Source organism: Caloenas nicobarica, chromosome 2, assembly GCF_036013445.1.
Source record: "Caloenas nicobarica isolate bCalNic1 chromosome 2, bCalNic1.hap1, whole genome shotgun sequence".
In the NCBI taxonomy this organism is placed as follows: Eukaryota; Metazoa; Chordata; class Aves; order Columbiformes; family Columbidae; genus Caloenas; species Caloenas nicobarica.
Window position 1 is genome coordinate 48,383,001 of NC_088246.1, and position 23,619 is coordinate 48,406,619.

At 36.8% G+C, this 23,619-nt stretch overlaps 1 protein-coding gene across 4 annotated transcripts in view; it reads right to left on the reverse strand.

Annotated features, from left to right (window-relative positions):
- The window catches only part of ULK4 (unc-51 like kinase 4), a 240,662-nt gene that overhangs the window by 149,730 nt on the left and 67,313 nt on the right, over window positions 1-23,619 (reverse strand). For all 4 annotated transcript variants that reach the window (XM_065628834.1, XM_065628835.1, XM_065628833.1 and 1 more), the window contains exons 20-26: window positions 23,108-23,290; window positions 17,179-17,306; window positions 14,585-14,718; window positions 9,950-10,071; window positions 9,570-9,626; window positions 5,455-5,506; window positions 5,268-5,362 (exon numbers count right to left, since the gene is read on the reverse strand). In XM_065628834.1, coding sequence (XP_065484906.1) covers window positions 5,268-5,362; window positions 5,455-5,506; window positions 9,570-9,626; window positions 9,950-10,071; window positions 14,585-14,718; window positions 17,179-17,306; window positions 23,108-23,290 — 771 coding nt within the window. The remainder of the gene's footprint in view (window positions 1-5,267; window positions 5,363-5,454; window positions 5,507-9,569; window positions 9,627-9,949; window positions 10,072-14,584; window positions 14,719-17,178; window positions 17,307-23,107; window positions 23,291-23,619) is intronic.

Below are 23,619 nucleotides of genomic sequence, written 5' to 3' on the forward strand. Positions count from 1 at the left end.
AAAACCAGAATATCTGTCTCTATAACATTCATGGATTTCTGCAAGGAAAACTCTACCAGTGAGGTATGAGCACCCAGCAAAAGCTCTACTCGCTTTTCTACAGTATTTAATTACTTACAAAAGAGACATCTTTTGAAAACAAGGCACAATTTTTATAGAAATTCTTCTGCAAGTCTGTATGTTACTTCAACCCTCAAAAGAGAAAGAGAGACAAGCCACAGTATCACAGTAGTTAGGTATTCACCAACTACTATGAGGCTTGAAAGAGAAAACTGTAATTTCAGTCTTCGTCTGCTTGTTTCCACTGGTCAGGAGATGTCGGACACAAGACCTGCACTCTAAATATATGTTCCTGCTTTGTTAAAAAGCCTCAGCTTTACTTATCCTCACCAAGCAAAATCCAAGCTCCACAAGTACCCACTAAAAAAGGAGTTATAACACTGCAAGGGTTCACAGTGGAAGGATCCAATACACTAAAATCGCTATTTAGCAGGAGGTACCCCCTAAGAATGATGACAGAGAACTAAACTTCCATTCACTTGTGCTAGTCAGCAAGGATGAATTCAGCTATTCAACATATACGTGCAACCATCAGGTATTAATGAACTAGCATACAAACAAACTTATCTGTTATCCCCGACAACTTTAGCTATGTTTAGATGGATAGCTTAACCCCCTTCTCAAGGCCACAGAACTTGCCTCAATATGGTTAACATGACCAACCTAAAAAATCTCTACCTTGATTAAAACGGAGCTTCAGAGCTCTTCAAATCAGTGCTTAAGGCCAAAGTCTTGACATTTGGTATTAAACTGGGTGGACAGAAAAAGTAAGAGGCTTAAAGCCTGGTCCAGTAGCATTTGTGAACCATGCTGTTCTCAAGTGAAAAATCAGACCCAGGAATTAAACTTACATAAAGAAACTACTCTATCCATTCCATGCAGCCATTATGTCTAAACTTGCAAGTGACTAAGCCCATTACTTTACTTCCAGAGATTTTTCTAAAGGTATCTGGTTCCTTTCAGTGTGCGTGTGTTTAACTCTACAACTACTGACAAATATCTTCTCCATATCAACTTTTCAAAGTAGAATGTTCCAAAGCAAAAACCATCAGCTCCCAAACCCCTTTTTTACAGTCACACGTAAGATCCACAACCTCCAACATCACCTTGACATTCATTCTCATTAAAATTCCACATTCAAAGTTATTGCTGAAAGTGACCATCAAATTAAGACCCTGCTGCCTTCAAATTTCTTAAAGCATTTGCTGGAGGCACAGCATGCTCCTCAGTGTTTTAATATTGCCAGTAATCTCTCAGAAAGTAATAGAGAAAATAATCTAATGCATGTTAGAATGAATTGGGGAGAAGGATGACATTTCTGTAATTTTTTTTTGAAAAGTCTTCAGAACTTCAGAATCTTCATTGAGGTTTTTTTTTCTTCCTTGCTTCTGGGAAGAGACAGCACTCACTGACTGACTCAATATGTCTATTAGTATAGAATTGGTTTCACAAAGATGTCTCATGTCATGGGGATTAGCTTAATGATCAGAAAGCTACATGGGGTGTAGAATTTCAATTTACCTGAAAAGGGAAAGTGATTGAAGAAATGTTGTACAATAGGTTTTATACATATAGTCACATCTTACACTGACAAAATTAAGGTGTCAGTGGTTAGATCAGAACAGCCTGTGGATGAAGAACATCACTGATGCTGAATCAAGAAAAGACTAAGATGAGTAGAAAAATGCACTTGCAGAAGTTTCTAGCCCTTCTGTTGTCATCTTTGGTGAAAATAATAACTCTCATACTGTCAAACAGTAGATTTCCATGTCATACTGCTTTTTCCTTGACTTCCCATCAAGAAACTCATGTTCAGGGTGCTTTTATTTCAGTCTGATTTTTAAAAATGTGTTTTAAAATCTTCAGGAGGAGAATCGCTGCCTAAAACTTTTGTATCAACCACAAAAGAACTTTCATGTTTTGGGTAAAAGATCATCTGTGCAGTATACAGATCATTTTTGGGAACTGCCTGCCATCATGAACCTCAGCACTGCTCAAAGTGCTCTGAATTAGCATATGTCCTTTTCTTCAGGCAAATAAATATACCTAACAGAGAAAAGAAAAATGCAAATGATACAGTCAGCACATAATTATTCCAGCTAATTATATCTAAACCTTTACCCAATTTGAAAATAAATACTGTTATAACACTTATTATAGTAATTTAACAAATATTTTTCCATTTTAGGTACGTGGAGGAAACAGGCAGTTGGACATGTGTCAGTTTAAGACACTGGGGTTTATATTCCACTCCAGCCTATAGAGACTCATCTTGATGGCCTTCATCATCATATTTGCATACTTGAAAATCTACAGTTTTGTCAAAACTTGCTGAGTAACACTTACTGTTAGCCTTTACTTTGTGTCTTGGAAAAAGCACACAGTTGCATGCAAAATTAAATTACTGCTCACTACTGGTTTCGTTTGAGCACTTTCAATTCATTTCCTTTAACTTTATCATACTTAGCAATATGTAATACAATCAGTGCTCATGGAAATGAATCTCCTCAATAACCAACTTCAGGTTGATGGTAATCAGAAATTCGATAATAAAAAAATCAATTCATTCAATTTTCTTTGTTCAAGGTACAAATATAAAGGCAAATCAAACATGAACCAAAACCCAGCATAAGCAATTATTTACTTCTCAAAGTGGAAAAGAACCTGAAATGTTGCTCTTAAATTCCTATTAACTTACACAATTTCCATTGCAGTTAAAATAAAAACAGAACAGAACTGAAAATCTTAGTGGTTCTGCTTGATTAATACAGACTCACTTTTTATTAAATTCATTAAACCTTATTAGAAATGCATTTAATTTCTGATTAGAAACTTCAAAGCAATGTCACAGTTGTAATGGAAAAAATGCATCCTCTCAAGAAGGTTTTGGCATTCCCCACGCCCCCTCTATAAAATGCTGTTTGTAACCAACTTTGTCTAAATGAGCAACCCAGGCTTCAGAGACTAGCCTACGATACACATTTCTCCCCAGTACGAGAATTTCCTATTAACCAGTGTTATACTTAAATATTGATCCAGAAGGTTGAACATGTCTTGCTTCAACTTTTTAAAAAAGCACCAAGTTCTGCTGGGTGCTGACATTTATATTCATAGATTCTAGTCATGCTCAGCGAGCAGCAATTAGAAGATATCCCTTGAGTAACAGCAATTCTAAAAATATTCTGTATGCATCATAGAAGATGAAGTACCACTTTCCGCTAAAGTAATGTATGCTGTACATTCAAGTATAATTAGCACACTAGACTTCGTAAATAGTATTAAACTAATTACTGTTTGTACCACTAGTGGCAGATGTGGTTAGAAATTATTAATTAGAGTGGACAATTTCTTGAAATTAACATACCAAATACAAGGCAATTTCTCCACTTTATTTTGTGTGTGAATGGCTATTTGCCGAGTGTCAGGAGGTCTCTTTTATAATTAGGAAGAACTGTTACTTACGAAAATGAGCAAGTGAAGTAATAGATTTTATTTAAAAAAAAAAAAACAACGCACTTTCAGATGGATTTTAAATAAACACCTAAAACTTTCAACATATATGAAGATGTAAACTGTTCCCCAGAATTTTAGACACTTAAATAAAACTCAACTACTGGTAGCCAGGGGTTACTTAAAAGAGAGTGGGATAGTCATTCCCTGGCTTCAATATAATGTTCTGCTGAATTTGGGGATCAGAGCAAGGGAAAAAGGGTTGTGAAGGGGAGCTGTCTCCTTGGTGCTATTTTTTCAGGGGAAAAACCCAAGACCATTAAAGTTTAAATTAAAATTCCCCCAGCTGTTTAATGTGCTGACGCAAGGTGTTGCGATTTCAGTAAATGTCGGTGGACCTCCCTAAAAAATGGAACATATTTCTGTCAATATAAGACACACTGATAACACACAAAAGTAAAACAATTTTTTTTTTAAACTGAGGTGATTCTAGAATGATACAATCATAATACAATGACCTACAGGCTGACAGGCATGTAAGGAAATACCAATGGCTATTCGCCTACATTCGTATTTCTTTTCTAGAATATCATTTGCTATATTAAAGTGAATTGAACTGTTTAGTTCTCTATTTCCCTTCTGACTATTAATTGGTTAGATTTTTGTGGATAAGGACCATTTTCTTGAATAGCACTCTTTTGTGAGCATTAGTGAAAATAAACATTAAATTATTTAAATTCCTATTTATATTTTTTATTAATTTTAATATTTTCACATACTAAGGCTTTATCATCTAAATACTCAACTATCACACACACCAAATAAGATCTAACTTCTAAAAACAATTTCTAAGACCACCCATTCTTATGTAGCACAATCACCAAGATCACTCATTCTTACGAATTTATCAATTTGCCAACGCCTTTCTTGATTTAAGTGCTAATTCCAATACAAACATATAAATTTCGGTTTGAATTAAATGGTCACCCCAGTATGTATGATGGGTTATACTTTTGGTAGGAATTCAGGCACAATAATGCACTGGTACAGGTTACAATGATTTGTCAATCACTGATTCAAACATTCCAGCCTAGTGATTTACTGACCACTTTTTCACAACGTAACCTTTCTGGTTTCAGCTAGCTTAGCTCCAAGTAAATCGTTTAGCGAAAGACTTCAAAGAAAATAAATCTTTAGTGATGTAACAAGCTTACAGTATGTGGGTGTGGTAATTGTAATGCAATTTTTCATCAGCAACCTCTTAAACAAAAACCCCACCATAACTCCTATAAACTAGTACTCTTGATGATGATCTCATCAGAAAGACTATTGATGGAATGGGATTGTCAGCCCTCAGAGGTGGTCTTTCCAAGCTACGTTAAAAGCATAATGACAAATGAAGTGGTGAAATTTTAACTAATATACAGCAACACAGTTGCTCAGAGGCTGAAGAAAGACTTGCAGAATCAAGTGTTACATTCACATGAAAATCATTTTAAGAACTACTATTTCTAAACTTTAAGCCCTTCTCTTTCTCCCTGTAACTTTTCAACTAAATACAGTAAACAGAGTCTAAATGCGTTGCTGCTTCTTCGAAAATTAAATATCTCAATAAACAATAAGGATATTTCCTGTCAAATAGAACCACAGTACATTTTAAGCCATCATTTAAACAGTTTATAAAACTTGAGAACATTCTGTTATCAATGGAATTAGGCCAGTTAGCCTACAATTATTTAATTTGTTGCCAGACTTACGGTCAAGCGATAGATTGTCAACAAGACAGGATGCTGCGTTATTGCTTCAAAGGTTGATAAAGTAGTCTTAATCAATTCTTCTGATGCAGCTTGCCCTATTAGTAAAAATCATTGTATTTCTTTGTAAAACGCCAACAGTTATAATGCCTGTTTATAACATTACAGCAATAACATAAGTTAACCTTACCTATTGCTCCATCCAAGTTTGTTTCTCCTGAATCTACTGATCTGATAAAATTCTACAGAAGAAGAGGCATGTATGTTAAAACACTTTAGAAACAAAAGCTAAGAAACATAATCACTGAATAATTACTACATGACATTCTTTAAGGGACTGTGCAAATACAAAATGTTAATGTACCTACATTACGAAACACTGTCATAATAATTAAGATATTAATGACTGAAAGCATTAATGATCCAGCTGTTACAACGTAATTTTGCAAGACTGTAATGCTGATGGACACTTGCTTAGAGTACAGTAAGGACTATTACTCTGACTAATGTCAGGAATGATAACATTTCCAGCTAAATAGACAGCAATTAAATATCTTTATTGTTAACGGAAAACTGTAATTTCTTAGAAGACTTTGAACTACCTTGCATGTGGCTATGTTAAAATAACTCATGAAGAAGACCAAAGACCTTCCAGAAAATGCAATTTTCATTTAGTTGTACCACGTTTTTGATCTCCATGCATACCACACACACTATGGACACAGTTACACGCTGGAGAACATACAAAAATGCATAACCTCCTATTAAAAATCACTGAAATCAGTCACCATACTGAGGAACAGAGAAAATAAAATATTAACAATCTGGGTTAAGTAAATATTGTACAATTAGACCCATTATTCTTTTGCCTTTTAATCTTTATTTCACTTTTTGCTTTCACTTCTATGCATAGCTGTTTATTTCATAGGGGATGCAAAAGACATGTTATTAACATTAGCTAAGAAGGAAAAATTCTCAGAATTTATAGTATGCTCTTTTTTACTAATGCAGTGTTTAATACACAGAGAATTTACCAAGGATAAACATCTTTCTCATCTTCAATTTGCACACACGTATTTATTTATATGATGTAAAGCCTTAAAAAAATGATGCTTGTTTTATATTTCACTATGAATTAAAGTTTTGTCATTATATCTTAAATTGGCTGAAGTGTCCACATGGGCTGTCTTTTCCTCAGTATGTATGAAACATCCGAAGGATTCTTCTCTAATGGAAAATACAGTTAGAAACTAAGTAAATATTTCATAATTTAAATGTATCTCAGAGGCAGTCGTAAAAACCAACTGTTTCTGTTAAAAAAACAGTTATTTTATCTTCCTGATCATTTGAAGAAAATTACTAGTCATTATCTAAATAACTTGTTTCAGAAAAGAGTAAATTACTTGGTTTGCTCATTTCAGACAGTTTCACACCTAATCATAGTCTTATGACCAACTTGGAAAAATCAATATAGGTGGAGCAAAAATTAGTTCTGGCTACTAATGCTTATTTCCTTAATTTTAAATTAGAAACACAAGAAGAAGATGTATTTACACCAAAAAAACTCCAACTATCTGGATGTTTTTAAGCAATGGAGAGGAATGGGGTGTGTGTGCTGCTATAGGAGAGTCTGTGCCCTGTGCGCCCCACTGGGAGTCTACTATTAGCTGTGCCTTTGGGGCAGAGCATGTCCTGTGTGTTTCTGTTCACAGCTGAAAACATGAAAGGGAGACAATCCCAATTCCCTCTCAATTTCTTTGGACAACACTACTGAAAATTACAGTGATGATGGAAATAACTTCAAAGCAGGAAAAAAAAAAATCCTCAATGAACAACAGTTACAGGAAAATAACTATTCTTTTTCTTCCAGATACCAAGCACACATCTTTCTGCTCCTAATAATTTCTTATTGTTAAGAGTAAGATTTTTGAATAAATTGGGGGTGGGTGAGGAAACAAAAAAAAAAAAAAAAAAAAGAAGAAACAAAAAAAAAAAAAGGAAGATTGACTTGCTACAGTCTTAGAGGCCTCAATTATAGCACAGTACTTCGAAAACATACAAGCTGATGATCAAATGTCCCATTATAGATGTCAGTGGGAATGTTGTGAAACACAAAATTCTGGAGTAGACTCTTACCTGGTAAAATGGATAGTTACTCTTCCAGAAGTAATTACATTAGCCATATCATAACACCACTGTGTAAAATGCATTCCAATTTCACAGAATCACAGAATCACAAAATGTTAGGGATTGGAAGGGACCTCGAAAGATCACCTAGTCCAATCCCCCTGCCAGGGCAGGAACACCTAGGTGAGGTTACACAGGAAGGCGTCCAGGCGGGTTTTGAATGTCTCCAGAGAAGGAGACGCCACAACCTCCCTGGGCAGCCTGTTCCAGTGTTCTGTCACCCTCACTGAGAAGAAGTTTCTTCTCAAATTTAAGTGGAATCTCTTGTGTTCCAGCTTGAACCCATTACCCCTTGTCTTACTGTTGGTTGTCACCGAGAAGAGCCTGGCTCCATCCTCGTGACACCCACCCTTTATATATTTATAAACATTGATGAGGTCACCCCTCAGTCTCCTCTTCTCCAAGCTAAAGAGACCCAGCTCCCTCAGCCTTTCCTCATAAGGGAGATGCTCCACTCCCTTCATCATCTTTGTGGCCCTGCACTGGACTCCCTCCAGCAGTTCCCTGTCCTTCTTGAACTGAGGGGCCCAGAACTGGACACAATATTCCAGATGAGGTCTCACCAGGGCAGAGTAGAGGGGAAGGAGAACCTCTTTCGACCTACTAACCACCCCCCTTCTAATACACCCCAGGATGCCATTGGCCTTCTTGGCCACAAGGGCACAGTGCTGGCTCATGGTCATCCTGCTGTCCACCAGGACCCCCAGGTCCCTTTCCCCTACACTGCTCTCTAATAGGTCATTCCCCAACCTATACTGGAACCTGGGGTTGTTCCTGCTCAGATGCAAGACTGTACATTTTCTCTTGTTATATTTCATTAAATTTTTCCCCGCCCAACTCTCTAGCCTGTCCAGATCTCGCTGGATGGCAGCACAGCCTTCTGGCGTGTCAGCCACTCCTCCCAGCTTGGTGTCATCAGCAAACTTGCTGATAGTACACTCAATTCCCTCATCCAAGTCATTGATGAATATATTGAATAGTATTGGTCCCAGAACTGACCCTTGAGGCACTCCACTAGATACAGGCCTCCAACCAGACTCCGCCCCATTGACAACGACTCTCTCGCTTCTCTCCTTCAGCCAGTTTGCAGTCCACCTCACTACCCGATCATCCAGTCCACACTTCCTCAGTTTTGCCGTGAGGATGCTGTGGGAGACGGTGTCAAATGTTTTGCTGAAGTCAAGGTAGACCACATCCACTGCTCTGCCATCGTCAATCCACCTTGTTACGTCTTCATAAAAGGCTATGAGGTTGGTCAAACACGACTTCCCCTTGGTGAAGCCATGTTGACTGTCCCTGATGACCCTCTTATCCTTGATATGTCTTAAGATGGCACCAAGGATAAGGTGTTCCATCACTTTGCCAGGGATGGAGGTGAGGCTGACCGGTCTATAGTTGCCCGGGTCCTCCTTCTTGCCCTTTTTGAAGACCGGAGTGACATTTGCTTTCCTCCAGTCCTCAGGCACCTCTCCCGTTTCCCAAGACTCGGCAAAGATGATGGAGAGTGGTCCAGCAATGACTTCAGCCAGCTCCCTCAGCACCCGCGGGTGCATCCCATCTGGACCCATGGATTTATGGATGTCCAGATTGCTTAACTGGTCCCTAACCCAGTCCTCGTCAACGGAGGCAAACTCCTCCATTGCCCTGCCTTCCTCTGGGGCCTCAGGGGTACGGGGCTCCTCAGGACAGCCTCCGGCAGAGTAGACAGAGACAAAGAAGGCATTCAGTAACTCTGCCTTCTCTGTATCTTCTGTCACCGGAGCACCCACCCCCATTCATCAGTGGGCCTACATTGCCTCTGGTGTTAGTTTTATCTGCCATGTATTTGAAGAAGCTCTTCCTGTTGTCCTTGACCCCTCTTGCCAGGTTTAACTCTAAGGAGGCCTTAGCTTTCCTAGTTGCCTCCCTACATCCTCTGACAACAGCCTTATATTCTTCCCAACTGTCTGACAATATATAAAGTTTTGAATATGATCAAAGCTTGAATTTTATATTCAGAATGTAGTTCTCTCTCCAATTTATAAACTTAATTTAAATTTGTTACATTAAAATAATTTCCAAAATTTTATGCATATGTATGTTTTGTAAACAACATTTAACTTAGATGGTTATACTCACAAGTAAGGTCCCATAATTGAAAAGAAATTCCTCTGTGACTATCTGGGGACGAAATACCTATTTGAATTTAGCAAAAGTTGAAAAAATTACATTAAATGCATGTATTATGACCAAAGAAAGTAAAATGTTTTCACAGCCATGGTAAAAAAAGAGGACAAAATATGTATTTGCTTCTATTGTTAGAGTTGTCTTACAATGTACAAAAATAAGGCTTACATCTTTAATGCTGCTACACAGCCAGAATACTCATCAAATTAACTACATATTAATAAAAATTCTATTTTATCCATTCTGACCATGATCAGCAAAAATTAGATTTTGGAAAACTGCAAGAGTTTGTCCATTGTTTAACAATTTTTGGGAAAAAAAAAAAATTCTACCTGGGATGTCACAAGATGAAGCACTACAGACATCATAGGAAGGCACATCTTCAGCTGTTTGGCCTGAACTGTTGATGGGTGTTTACGTCCAGAGACATTAGTTAAGGCAGTGAGAATGTCACCTACAGAAGACAAGATTTCAGACTGATCTAACATAATGGGTTTACTAAACAACAGCAATGACACATAAAACATCTCTGTTCCAGTATCCTCTGCTCAATCCTGTCTTCTCCCTCCTGCCGAAAGTAGTGTTCATGTGACTGCATGATAAATCAGGCTGATCTAGCACTTTTCTTTCCTAGCTCTTTCCTAGCCAGGCCAATTTCCTGCTCTGGCTACAGGGACAGGCATGCAAATGTGACCTCTGGCAGAACAGCGAGGACAGAAATACAAGGCAGGCATAGAAGCAAAGATGAAACTACTCTTCTTGGTAATGGGGACTCATACTGGCTTTAGGTGGCTACATATGCATGGGATTATACTCTTGAAATTCTATGGATGCAATTCTATTTCCAGTGAAATAAAAAGCAAAATTCTCATGGCCTCCAGGGGACCAAGAGCTGAATTCCCCATGATTACTGTGTGACATAGCTCAAGCAGAATGTTTTTCCTGCAGCATGATACCACTGGAAGAAAGAAACTAACATCCTCACCCCATCTTCCAAAAGATCCTCCACCAGTCATGCACACACACGTTCTTATACAGAAGTTTAACAATGACACAAGTGAGCTAAAGCAACAGGAATTCTCATGTTCTCATAAAAGAGGTAGCAGCAGGTCAGTGAGAGAACTTAGTTGCCTCCATAACAAACCTCAGACACAATAATGAGGGAGTAAAATTGTAATAGTGAAAATTATACTTCAAACTTAGAAGAGATGTATAAGAATCAAGGAACATCATGCTAAATTTGTGTTCCATTAACTAGTGTCACAGAAAAGCAAGACCTCTTCTGCATGTGATAAAGAACAGAAGCAGCAGGAAAAAGTCACAGCTCATATGCAAAGAAGGAAAATTCTGCCCCTATAGCCTGAAAATATTGAAAGCCAAATCCTGTCTTGAAATAATACCTAACTATATTTTTTCCCTAACAAGACAGCTGCACAAACTGTAAAAGGGAAATGACATAGACATTAAACAAAGGACAGGATTTGGTATTTCATATGATTTTCATGCCAGAAAAGGCCCTTCCTTTCAGAGTAAGTCACAGAGCTTATTCATGATGAATAATACCAATGCTTTTCTTCTGCTCCCATGGAGTTCAATTTTCAACATAAGCAGAAATGACAGAGCCTGGCAATAAAGCAGGTTGTAAAAATGCCTGGCCTTAAAAATTCAACTTGTTCTATAACATACTGCTCAAGAAAAAGAAAGCACCACCCAAAACTCTCCAAATACGTGAACCAAAATATTGTTTTTTCATCAACACGTTTTTGGTTTGAATTACTTACAATACTGTAATTCAACAAGACCTCTCCGTGGCTAGCAACAAATAATTTACTGAAGTCTACTCTCTCTCTAGGTTTATAGCTACACCTGGTGGAAGAAGATGGGATCAGTAAAGAGCTTACATGAATGCGTATTTAAAAAGCCAGCTAGGATTAATTCTAAATCAACAGTTAAATTACTTTTAACTGTTTCAGTTTGCAAATCTGGTTATTTTTCTTGGAACCCCATAACTTTTACCTCCTCAAGCAGAACACATTCCTCTGTCACCCTACAGTAAAAAGAAAAAGCCTTCTGACAAATGGGGACAAATATGGACACATAGCTCAATCTTAATAAAAAACACCACACAAATCTGGCTTGGAAAGAAAAGCAAAGTGTAAAAATTATGCTTGATACACCAGTTGTCAATATGCATTGAAATCGTACATCAGTAGTAAAAAACACCCAGCAGAATACATGTTAGAGCAATTGATGTATTATGCATTATAATGATAGTAACTACATATTTGACACATGGTACTTCCAGGTTATTGAAGAAATATCAGGGCCTACTATATCAGTTGGATATAGTTGAACATACGGACCAGAGGAGGTGAATTTCTGCCTCAAAAATTTACAGTCTGAGACATCCAAATCCTGAAATACAGCCAATATGCGAACTTGATATTTAGTTAGAAAAAAGAGATCAAGTATTTGCAGCAAGGCAAAAATTTGCATTGTCACAAGAACTAAACTTTCTTTTAAAAATAGCAGCATGACATTTAGGTCTACTGACCTTTGCAGTGCTACCATTTCATTTTCAATATTCTAGTGGTAATGTAGAGAAGACAAAAAATAAATGTGGTATCATCTCACCAGAAAATAATTTCATGAAAAAAACAGTTTTATAATTTAATGACAAAGCATGCACCATCAGGGTTGGTTTTGCTCCCTTTCTTTTCTTGAATACTCATAGCATTTCCTTCCCAGTATTCCTATTTAGCTTTCTTACTCTATTCTGTGGCAGATGTCACCCACCAGAAGTTTTAATAAGAATTTTAACGATGATTCAGACTGGCCACACCAATCTCATACCTTGTCCTTCCTTCCTTCCTTCCCTCATCTTCTCTTTCTCCATCCCTTCTCCTCCTCCACCCTTCCCTCCAGTCAGTTCCTTCCCTTCTCCCCCCTGCCTCCTCTTTCCTCCCTTTTCTTCCTACCCTCCTCTGCTCTTTGCTTCCTCTTTCCAACCTCCTCCCACTTCTCTTCCTCCTTTTTCCCTTTCCTCTCTGTCTTCCCTTTCTTTTTTCCTTTCTTCCTTCACTCATTACTGATTAACTTTGTCAAATAAAAACCTCATCTTTCCTCATATAACATACAGTACAGCTTTTTCCAGGAAAGACAATCCCACTCTTCTTGCTCATCTAGGGTAATTTCTGTGATATTTCTTTTATTCAATATCAACCCTATGTTCAAATTTCACCAACAGGTCCTCCTTCGTTTTTCAAGATTTTATCTATTATTTTCGTAGAAATGGCCAAAATTTGCATCCTGTTTCATCGCCTTCTCTTGACTGAATCCCCAGACCCTCAAACTAATTTTTCTACTCCAGTTTCTTCTCTAGTTGTCCAATGAGTCCAAACCACGCCCTGCAATTTGTGGGTTTTGTCCTATTTGCACGCATGCCTTTTACTGTTCTTTCTGCAAGTCCCCTCTTCCTCAATACCTCATCCCATTATGACAAGGTAGAGCAGTGAGAGCAGCCCTGTGGAGAAAGACTTTGGGGTACTAGTGGGTTAAAGATTGGACATGAGCAGGCAATGTGTGCTTGCAGCCCAGAAGGCAAATCATATCTTGGGCTGCATCAAAAGGAACGTGGCGAGCAGGTCAAGGGAGGTGATTCTGCCCCTCTACTCTGCTCTGGTGAGACCCCACCCGGAGTCCTGCATCCAGCTCTGGAGGCTTCAGCACAGGAAAGACATGGACCTGTTGGAGAGGGTTCAGAGGAGGCCACAAAACTGCTCAGTGGGCTGGAACAGCTCTGCTATGAGGACAGGCTGAGAGAGTTGGGGTTGTTCAGCCTGGAGAAGAGAAGGCTCCAGGGCGACCTTATTGCTGCCTTTCAGTACTTAGAAGGGGCCTGTAAGAAAGACGGGGACAGACTTTTGAGCAGGGCCTGTTATGACAGGACAAGTGCTAATGGTTTTAACTTAAAGGAGGGGAGATTTGGGTTAGATGTGAGGAAGAAAATTTTTACAATGAGGGTGGTAGAACACTGGCACAGGTTTCCCAGAGAGGTGGTAGATGCCCCGTCCCTGGAGACATTCAAGGCCAGGCTGGACAGGGCTCTGAGCAACCTGATCTAGTTGAAGATGTCCCTGCTCATGGCAGGGGGGTTGGACTAGATGACCTTTGAAGGTCCTTTCAAACAGAAACTGCTCTTTGATTCTACAATGACAGGACTTTACCTGCTCTACCCAAGCAGATTTCTGTTTGAACACATATACGAACAGCACAAAGTTCCAAGTGGCTTTTTAGCATTCCAGAGGCTCAAATACTAGTGAAATTTGAGTAGATATTAACAAAGTTGTCCAAATGCATATCCATGGCACAAAAGCTATTTTGCTGAAACTTCAAGTCCTTATTCCTAAATATAAGGGATGGGCTGAGGTAGCACTGATGTATCAGAGCAAATCTTTCCATCTTTTCTTATGCATGAGCAAATCGGTTTCAGACACCTAGAACAACCGAAGTATCCAAGCTGAAAAATTCCAGAAAAATTGCCTGAAGCAAATATTCAACATACAACTTCCAGTGTAGGTGATTAAAATGTACTCACGCATATGCACTGTTGCATCCCCCCCCCAGCTTTGTGCTTTACAAAGGAAATTTGCTCTTAGGTTTTTCAATGTTTGGGGTATCTTTAGAACATCTTTAGAACATTGATAAAGCTTCTTGTACATTTGGGTCTCATTCTAGACTGATGTGATATGGCTTACCATTCAACACATAAAAAACAATAAAGGAAATAATGCATTCCAGTACAAAATATCTGATCATGACATAAGTAAAAAGCTTCATGAAGCTGACATCATGCAAACTTTATGTAAACAGACAATACAGGTGTCCACTTGTATAGGTCATGGGATATTTGTTTCTCGATGGAGTAAACAAAGGTAAGATTTGTTCAGTTAACCAACTGAATTTACCTAGAATTCCTGGCAGCTCCCACACAATGTGATAGATGAGAAGATCCAGGCATTTTGACAGGTATTCACTGCCGCCTTGCTGCTCTTTTCCTGGTGTGGTCTTTCTGCTGTCTCTTTCAATATACATCACGAGTCTACATTTAAGCAAGCACAAAACGTTACCTTTCATAACAAAAAAATGACACTACATGTCAAAAACACTACTGAACCAGACATTTCTAGTATCTGTGGTTATAATCAAGACAATACACTAGATTTCTGTAATTTTGTTGAAATTTTAGACTTTCCCTTTCAAATAAATCAATTTTAAAAATAACACAAATGACTATGTGAAGCAAAAAGAACAAAGAAACCCTTAAGCTACTGTAAGTGCAGCTCTACTTGTTTAAATGTATATATGATGCTAACACAAAGAGCGAATCCCTCTGCAGACTTAGACAGAGACTAATCTTAAAATCCACTTTATTTTGAAATATATGACCAATATGCACAATATGAGTAAAAGTCTAAAGACAGTCATTTTCATCATGTAAGAATTCCAAAAGCAAGAATAATTTAAATCAATGTAACAATAGATCAATCTTTCAGTCAAGAAAAATCGCACTACATAAATCATACTACAGCCTCTCAAAATGTTAGCACTAGTTAGAATGGCCATATTGGAAGAGATAAAAGTCCAAACGAGCCTTACATCCCTTCTCTAGAAGTCTGGTGTTCAAGATTTCTAAAGACAAACTCAGTGCTTACATTCTAACTGATGAGTGCTGTGTAGCTATGCAGAATGACATTTCTCACAGTAAACTATGGTAATTGATTTATTAACCACTGGCTAACTTACAAGAGATTGCTTTAATAATACACCTATAACAGAATGCTCTAGGCAATATTTTAAAATGTTCATTTGAACAGATAGAAGGGCCAGGCTTCCATTTAAGGGCATAGTATTGACATCTTTGTTTCACACTCAAGCTCCCTGGAGATCCTGTGCAAAGACCCATCAGTTACTGGTGTATGAAATCCACACTCTGGATTTTAAGAATGTACTTCAGTATTACCCTTTTTTTTTTTTTAATACCCTTCTTATAACCAATATTCTTTTATAGAAGTATGAAAATAGCTTATTTAAATTTCTGCAAGCATACACAACAAAACTCACTAACACAAAATTTTATCCTGGGAGGTGTGTATTTCCATCAAAAAGTCGATTTACTCAATGAAATAAGAACTATCAAAGAATGCATTTTGCAGGATTAGGCTTCTAAACAATGTATGATTGTTACGGAATACTATCAATACAGCTCACCTCATCTTTCCTGAACTGTGCTTCGGAGACAGAGATAAATCAAAAGACTCATTCAGTGACTACTTTTCACCTCTGCAATAGCCCATATTCAGCTGCACTTCCCAGAGACTATGGAGACATCCCTTATTTTTCTTGCAATCTCTGGAAATTGTATTAAATTACAAGGAATTTTGATTTGCCTGGTAGAAGAGAACTACTTAAAAATCTGACACTATGCTTCAAATAGAAATTTCTTTTAAAAAAGTTTTTTTAATACCAAAAATTGAATGCTTTACATCAAAATGGTATAAAGTCCTCTAGGCTTTCCAGGCAACCAAATAATTTTTACTCAAAAGCTGTTTAACAAAAACATGCCAAAAGTCTGTATGGATTTCTTTCTTTAAGAAAATGCTTCCATGATTTAACAATCATCTGATTCTACACGGAAATTTATTTACATCTGTTTAAGTTTTACTTAAAATAGGCTGAACAGACTTAAATATGAGTGGTTTTATTCTGAAGGGTGGGGGGAAAAGGGGGTTCATTTTTTAAAAGCACGTTCAATTCATTAATTACATTTGAGAAGCATACAAAGTATGTTCATTTATTCTGAGAGAGGAAAAAACCAAAGTTTATGTAAACTCATGAGTTCTCTCTTTTTGTGTTGTCCTTCCTATCACAAAATTGCCTTTCACATAAAGATTTTCTAAAAATATGCACAGTTATTTTTTCTCTGATAGTACTGTTCAACTAAACATTGTCTCGAGAAAATTGTACAGATCCATATGTAGGCAGGAAAGCATCAGTATCTCTATTTTCCTTTGACAAATTCCTCAGTCATATGTAGAACAGTTTATCACTTCCTTTTATTCCCTGAAGAATCTCAGCGTTCTGTCTAATGGGCAAAATTAGGCCTATGGAAATACATTAATTTAGTTCATATAATGCACACGTTTGTCTTGCGCTCAACGACACATGAAAAAATATGTAGCTGCTACTATAAATAAGTTAAATATCATGAGGAATAATCCACTGTCTATGAAGCTGGGTTCAATGTTAAAAAAATTTCTTTAAGTGTCTGTATTGCTTGATATGGCCATCAGTGAACTTTTACACAAATCATCACTTGACAACGCCAGGCAAAAGAGAACACTCTTTTCTTGATATTCTCATGAATAAAAGGATTCATATTAAGCAGAAAATAGTTCAATCCTAAAACATTGTCTCAAAAATACCACACATTTTTAAGTATTTCAGGTATGACTTTGAAAACAAACATTATGTCTCTAATTATTTTCCATTAGCACCTTACCTTGCTTGACAACTGAGTAGCAACATCTCTCTGTTATTAATGAAAACTTGTAGCAGGAGCAGAAAGGCTTTTGCTCGAATAAAATTTGAAGGACTTTCAAGTAAACGAGTAATTGTAGTCACAAAATCCTTGGTGGAAATAAACACAAATATATTAATTTATTTTATAGAAAAAGGTTACCTGCACTGTATTTTAAGATTGTATGCATTTAAAATTTGCTCATTTTCATGTGCATTCTGTATTAGTAAGGTACCTTTCACTTCACCCATAGGGAAAAAAAAAAAAATCTATGAAACACTACTAAATAAATTCTGTCCCAGACAGACTGGCCCAGTGCAAAGCTGCTTTGAACATCTTCTCAAGAGCTGCAACAAGTACACAGTATCTAATGTATTATGTTCAAAATGCTATAAAATTAACTACAAAATATGATGGAACTTGTATTTTATATTGTCTTGCCTTAAGGATAAATGTAGGATATTTTATTACATTATTTTAAAAGAAGACTGAAGGACTTTCAAAATACATAAATATTGCAGCACAAATATGATTAAATGTTTACCTATTAATTCCCATATATACAGGAAGTTTAAAAACACCACCTCGTTGAATACAATCATGTCTGAATCAGACCCTAAATTATGCAACAGATGCTCCAAATAGATGGCAAAACTTTTTATACCTTCTCTGTACTTATCTGAACTAATTTTATTTTGGGTTCATGAAGAACATCTTTTCAAGGAACAACCCAAATTAGGACTTGAAAAGAAAGAAAAAGGATAAACTGCAAGCAGTAGGGAGTCATGACTTTCCTAATCTACTGACCATTCTCCATTCCTATGACAAAATCAATTTATAAGATCCTTGCTAACTCCTTCCTTACTGTAAGTCCCAACGAAAGAATAATTGAAAAAATTTAACAATGATAGTGAAAAATAAAGAATAACCACAAAACATTTTCCTTCAAAATTTTAACAATGGTTAGCTGACTGAATTCTGAAAACACAGCCTTTTCTCTCTCTCTCTCTCTCTCTTTGTTTTGCCTTATATGTTGAAAGGATTTTCTTCTCTAGTTTCTGGAATGTGGCCTGACATGAAAAGATGTGAGATTCACGAGTACTGCCTCATCTTCCAAGGGAATAAAGCTGAGAATCAGTGGAAGAAAAAAAGAGCTCTCATATTGTGATTACCAGAATTATGTATTATGTGTTGTAAAAAGCGTAAGGTGAGGGTCATTTATGCTCTGTCCAATGATATGTTGTAAATCCTGAAGAACCAAAGGACAAAAAAGAAAAATACAAAAAACCCCACATGGAGTACCCTCTAGCTCTGAGAAATAAAAATATCCCCTACTTCTGTGTGTCGTCTGTACTTTTCTCCAACGAAGACCAAAGATGACCTTGCTGGCAGCAGCAATGATATTTTTGGATCAGCTATTGATCAGTACGCCTTGTTCTGAAAACACAAACCCTACTTCAGATATTTCTCTCTCTCAAAAAAAAAAGTCAGAATTAAATAACTGAGCTAGAATTTACAAACTGAGTCAATTGGCTCTATCCAAGAATTAGACTGAGCACAAATGGCCTCATCAGCAGAAACTACCTTCAAACATTTGGGCTGGATTCTCAAGGGAGTGATGCTAGAGAATAAAGAGGTGCATAGTGTGTGCCTGCTTGTTGTGTAAAAAGTTTAAAATCCTGTTGTGTTGACACACATTTAACATATCAAGTATTACTCAAATACCCTCTTTTGCTGACAGAATAACTGAAAGGCAGCTGCACTGTCATAAAACTGAAAATCAACACTGAATGTAATTTATTAGAGACAGTCTTTGCCACAATTAACTATGCCTCTTTACAGAGACTGGAAAAAGAACAAGAGTGTAAGAGCTGGCCAAGAAACTATCAGATTTTACTTTGATATCATTTTAACACTGTCTTCAAAAGCAGTCAGCATAGACAGGAACTACAGAAAGCCCAGAAAAATAAACTGGTTTTAAACATTCTCGAACTGTTTGGTTGTATGTCTGTAATTTACTTCAGAAACAGAAGAGCTCCTTAATCTTGTGGTTAATAAGCCTAAATTATGTAAAATTAACTGCTTTAAACACTTTCAACAGCTCGTGGAGCATGACTTGTAGCTCCTCCGGTATGAACCTGCAGCAGTGAAGTTCTTAAATTACATTCGACTAAAATCAAAGGTTGAAATTTTATCAAAGTGGGGTTTCGTGAGGGTTTGGGGCTTTTTTTTATGATATTACTCAAAACAACCAAAAAAAGTTTTTACGTTAAGAAACCTCGTAAAGCCTCAGACTTAGTGACAGAGTATGTATAATGCAATGCTGCCTGCTAACATAAACAGACTTGATAGACCAAGCACAGGGACACCATGACAAAGACACGGGCAACTACAAGCCAAAGCGCATCTGACTATTTTTAGCCCTCATGCTCTGGAAAACAAGAATATTTCAGTGTTACGTGTGGGGGTTACCATGGGTTAAGCCAACATTGTCAATTAAAATCAGCTACATCAGATTTGTCTGTGAATGTTCTAATAATCTGTCTTAAGAAATTCATGTGACATTTGGGAATTTGCTTTTCTTGCTACTCTGAGGACTGCAAAACAGCAACGGTTTATCCAAACAAAATCTGAAGCACATCTTTGCTGATCTGCAGAATTCAATATATCAGAAAAGCCAAAAATTGCTGAAATACCATCTAATACGTTAATTATTAATAGTTTCACCGTTATATTGTTCTTCCCTCCCCTGCAACTGTTTGATGTATCCATGGTGACCCTGCAGGGTAAGGACACTCTTTTCATGGCAAGTGAATGCACTGTCAACTGCAACAAGATCTTGATTTTATATTGGGTACTCTTAGTAATACTGCAAAGCAAGTCCAAAACAAATCACAAAAAGCAATGATGTTTTTGACTTGGCTACACAAGGGGAAAAGAGTTAAACCACTGTTTCGCTGTACAATGACTGAAGCTGTGATAGCAATCATTTGTTGTATTGTTGTGTATTTCCAGATTCCCTTTCCATGAATTGCAAATGCCTCCATGATATTATAAGTTGAGCTACAAAGATTTTGTTAAAGACATTTATATCTTTTTATTAGTTCATACTGACATTGACAAAACCATTCAATATCAGAGGTAGCTACTCATCCACATTCAGGTAAAAGACAAAGAATTGCAAAAAGCAACTGAAAAATGAGGGAAACATTGATAACATTTTTTTGCAGTGCCATAGTTGGATATGACTGAGATAAAAAGAGACTACGGCCCATGGTGCAGGGAAGCAAGGAAACAACACAGTTGTGACAATGTATTGCTTTAACTATATGAATAATTTTATTTATTAGTACTTGAGACAAACAAACAAATTAAAAAAAGCCCAACCCCATTATCGGACCTCTGGAAGAAACTCACTCCATTCAGAAAGTTACACGACTTGTTTTCACTCATTCAAAGGTGAATTTTGACACCAAGTTGAAAGTAATTAGCACTTTTTTTTATCCACTGCCATAGTGTGTCAAAGATTTAGAGTTCTTTTTCCACACTTCATTTTAAAAACATCATTTCAGGGTTTTTTTGTTTCTAAGACAAAAAGCTGGAACAGAAAGGCTCTGCATCAGAGAGGGACAAAACCCAGTACCTTTAGTTATTGTAGTTCTCAGAAGATTTATACTAGCATAGATGACCACAGAACTGCATTTCTCCTTTGTCTTCTGGCTTTTATTTTGTAACTGGTTTTATTGCTATTCTTGAAGGGAGTAGAAAACAAGGGCAGCCTTAAGTCTTATATGCTAAGGGAGTTTCCAGATAACATACACAAAGCTAAATGATCTCGATTTTGAATTTATAACTTTAAGTGTCTTTTAATATGTTGGTTTACAGCTATATTAAAAAGATAGTCACAACTGTGTCACTACCTTCTGTACAACACTGAGGTCCTTCTGCCTCTTAAGCTATAGTATACAAGAATTCTACAGAAGGCAAAATAATTTCTAGGCCAACACTACCCACTTCTTTTTTCTTTTCCCTTCTGTCATTAAGATGGACTTGTATGTCATGCTCACAGAATATTGAAAAGTGCATGGATTATTAAATACAGTTTTCAGCAATAAAATATTATTACTCCATATAATGTGATAGCACCTGGCAGTTCAGTTCAGGAGCAGGATTACATGCTTAGATCCTGTTCAAGAAAAACAGAAATCTAATTTCTGCTTCCAAAAATCTTACAATCTAATTTGACCAAAATAGACATTCTATGAGATACAGCTTTATCTGAACGGTAAGGCAGATACAGTTACCAAGTGTGGGCACATGCAGTAGAACTAGACCCTCTTTCCCAGTTTTTAAAGCACAATGTTTTTTCAGTTACAGCTTCAAGTACTATTCCCACTTCTATCATTATTGTGACATATGCTATTAAAAGGATGTCTATATTCCTCTATATTTCCATTTTCTAATCTGCAAAATCGCAACATTTGCTCACAAAACACCTATGACAATTCATTAATGATTAACCAGCAACTTTAAACCCACAAAGTTTCAGCTATTACTGTACTGCATGTCAGCAAAATACTTTCTTTGTTCCTATAACTAGTTGGAGAATTTCAGAGTTGATTATTTTTATAATATGAAAAAATTGATTAAAACAGTTCATAAGAACTGAAGTATCAGAAAGAGAATCCTTTTAGCAACGTAAGCGCTATATAAACAAGAAATTCTTCACAGAAAACATCATGCTGTAGCCATATGCTTGTTACACATCGCATTATTTCGCTGAATTAGTTAGTATTAGTATTTTTTGAACATACTTCTCTGACTATACCACCAAATCACAGTAATGCACAGTGTTAGATGCACACTGTTAGAAACCATAACATTATGGGACAGTTTGCCACCTGTTAGTGCTGTTGTAGTGGAATTTGTGGAAAGCTTACGGCCAGCCAACGCATTTACAAATGTGCATTGGCAATTTCGACAAGGCATAGAAATGACTTTTAAGAAGAGAATGTATGATTTCAGACTGCAAGAAGAGATGGGTGGAAAATAGTAGATTATTTTTTAATTTAAACTTTGTTGTTAAAACAATGTGTATAGAAACCAAATTAATCTCTCCCAACTAAAGCCTAGTAGATTGCTACAATCAAGATGACTTCCAGGTTACGGCATACATTACAATGGAGTATCTCATGAAAACAAAAGCTAGAATTCCTATTTTCTTTGTGATCTTTATCCTTTCCGAGCAGAGGGGATTACTTTTGTTTATGAATTGTGTAGACTTACTGCCAAGAAAGTAAACTCTATTTCTCTAAACATAGAATAATTTGGTGATCAAAATATAAAGTTTTTAATCATCTCTTCCAAAAATTATATTAGACATAAATCAGAACCAGTAGTTTTATTCAGTGACACTAAAAAGAAAACTCAAAGTTATTAAAATCGTAATTCCTGCAAGACATTTCACTTACAAATTGGCCTAAGGTCCTTTAAGGAAAGCATAAAGTACAGCTTTAGATTCAATCAGGACACTCATTATTTTCTCTTTTAAATGCCTAAGAGAGCTGTGTCAAATAGTTGTCCTCATGCATTCCTTATTGTTTTTCCTTAGGGTCATTAACAGTTATGGCTAGAGTTTTCTGAATCGCTTGAATTCTAGCTGCAGGAGCAATTTATATACCCATTAGTAATACCTCTTGGAGATCTGTGAGAGAGGAAGAAAAACTATACACCTCGTTATTTAGATTTTAAGCAAACAAAAACAAAGTAAACACATCACTCATTTCCTGCTATTCAGATACAGAAGTGTCACTGAGTTAAGCACTTTGAAAACACAAAAACACTACCAGAGCCAACTTTAACTTTCCATTAGTAAAATTCCATGCCAGTGAATATTAATCTGAACTCAAACCTTTTCTTGAATCAGCCTCTGCAGATGAAACCCACATGACAACATTGCTGAAAACATGGTGAGTATGTACTGCTGAATTTTGCATATCCCATTTGCCAAGGAATTCAGTACGGCTGTTAATCCCACTTTTTCAATGACACTCTGGAAAGTATTGGGTGAGTAACGAGTAATTCTGCATAAAGCCTACAAAAGTGAAAAAAACTATTGTTATTTAATGGGATTATTATCTCAAGAAAAATAATGGAGAATAAAAACAGGTGGTGACTTTTCCTACAGTTTAGGAACATGGACAATTCATACAGTTTCATTCATAAGACAAATATTAGGAGAAAAGGCTACTTTTTAGAGACTTGGAATTCTTCTACAGTTATTGCTATATGCTCCATGCAGCTGAAACTGAAATACTTGGTACACCCACATCAACATCAAACAGAGTCACATCACTCTTTCCCTCTAGAGAACAATAATGATGGGATGGCATAGTCCATGCTTGAGTCTTTTATCAGCACAGA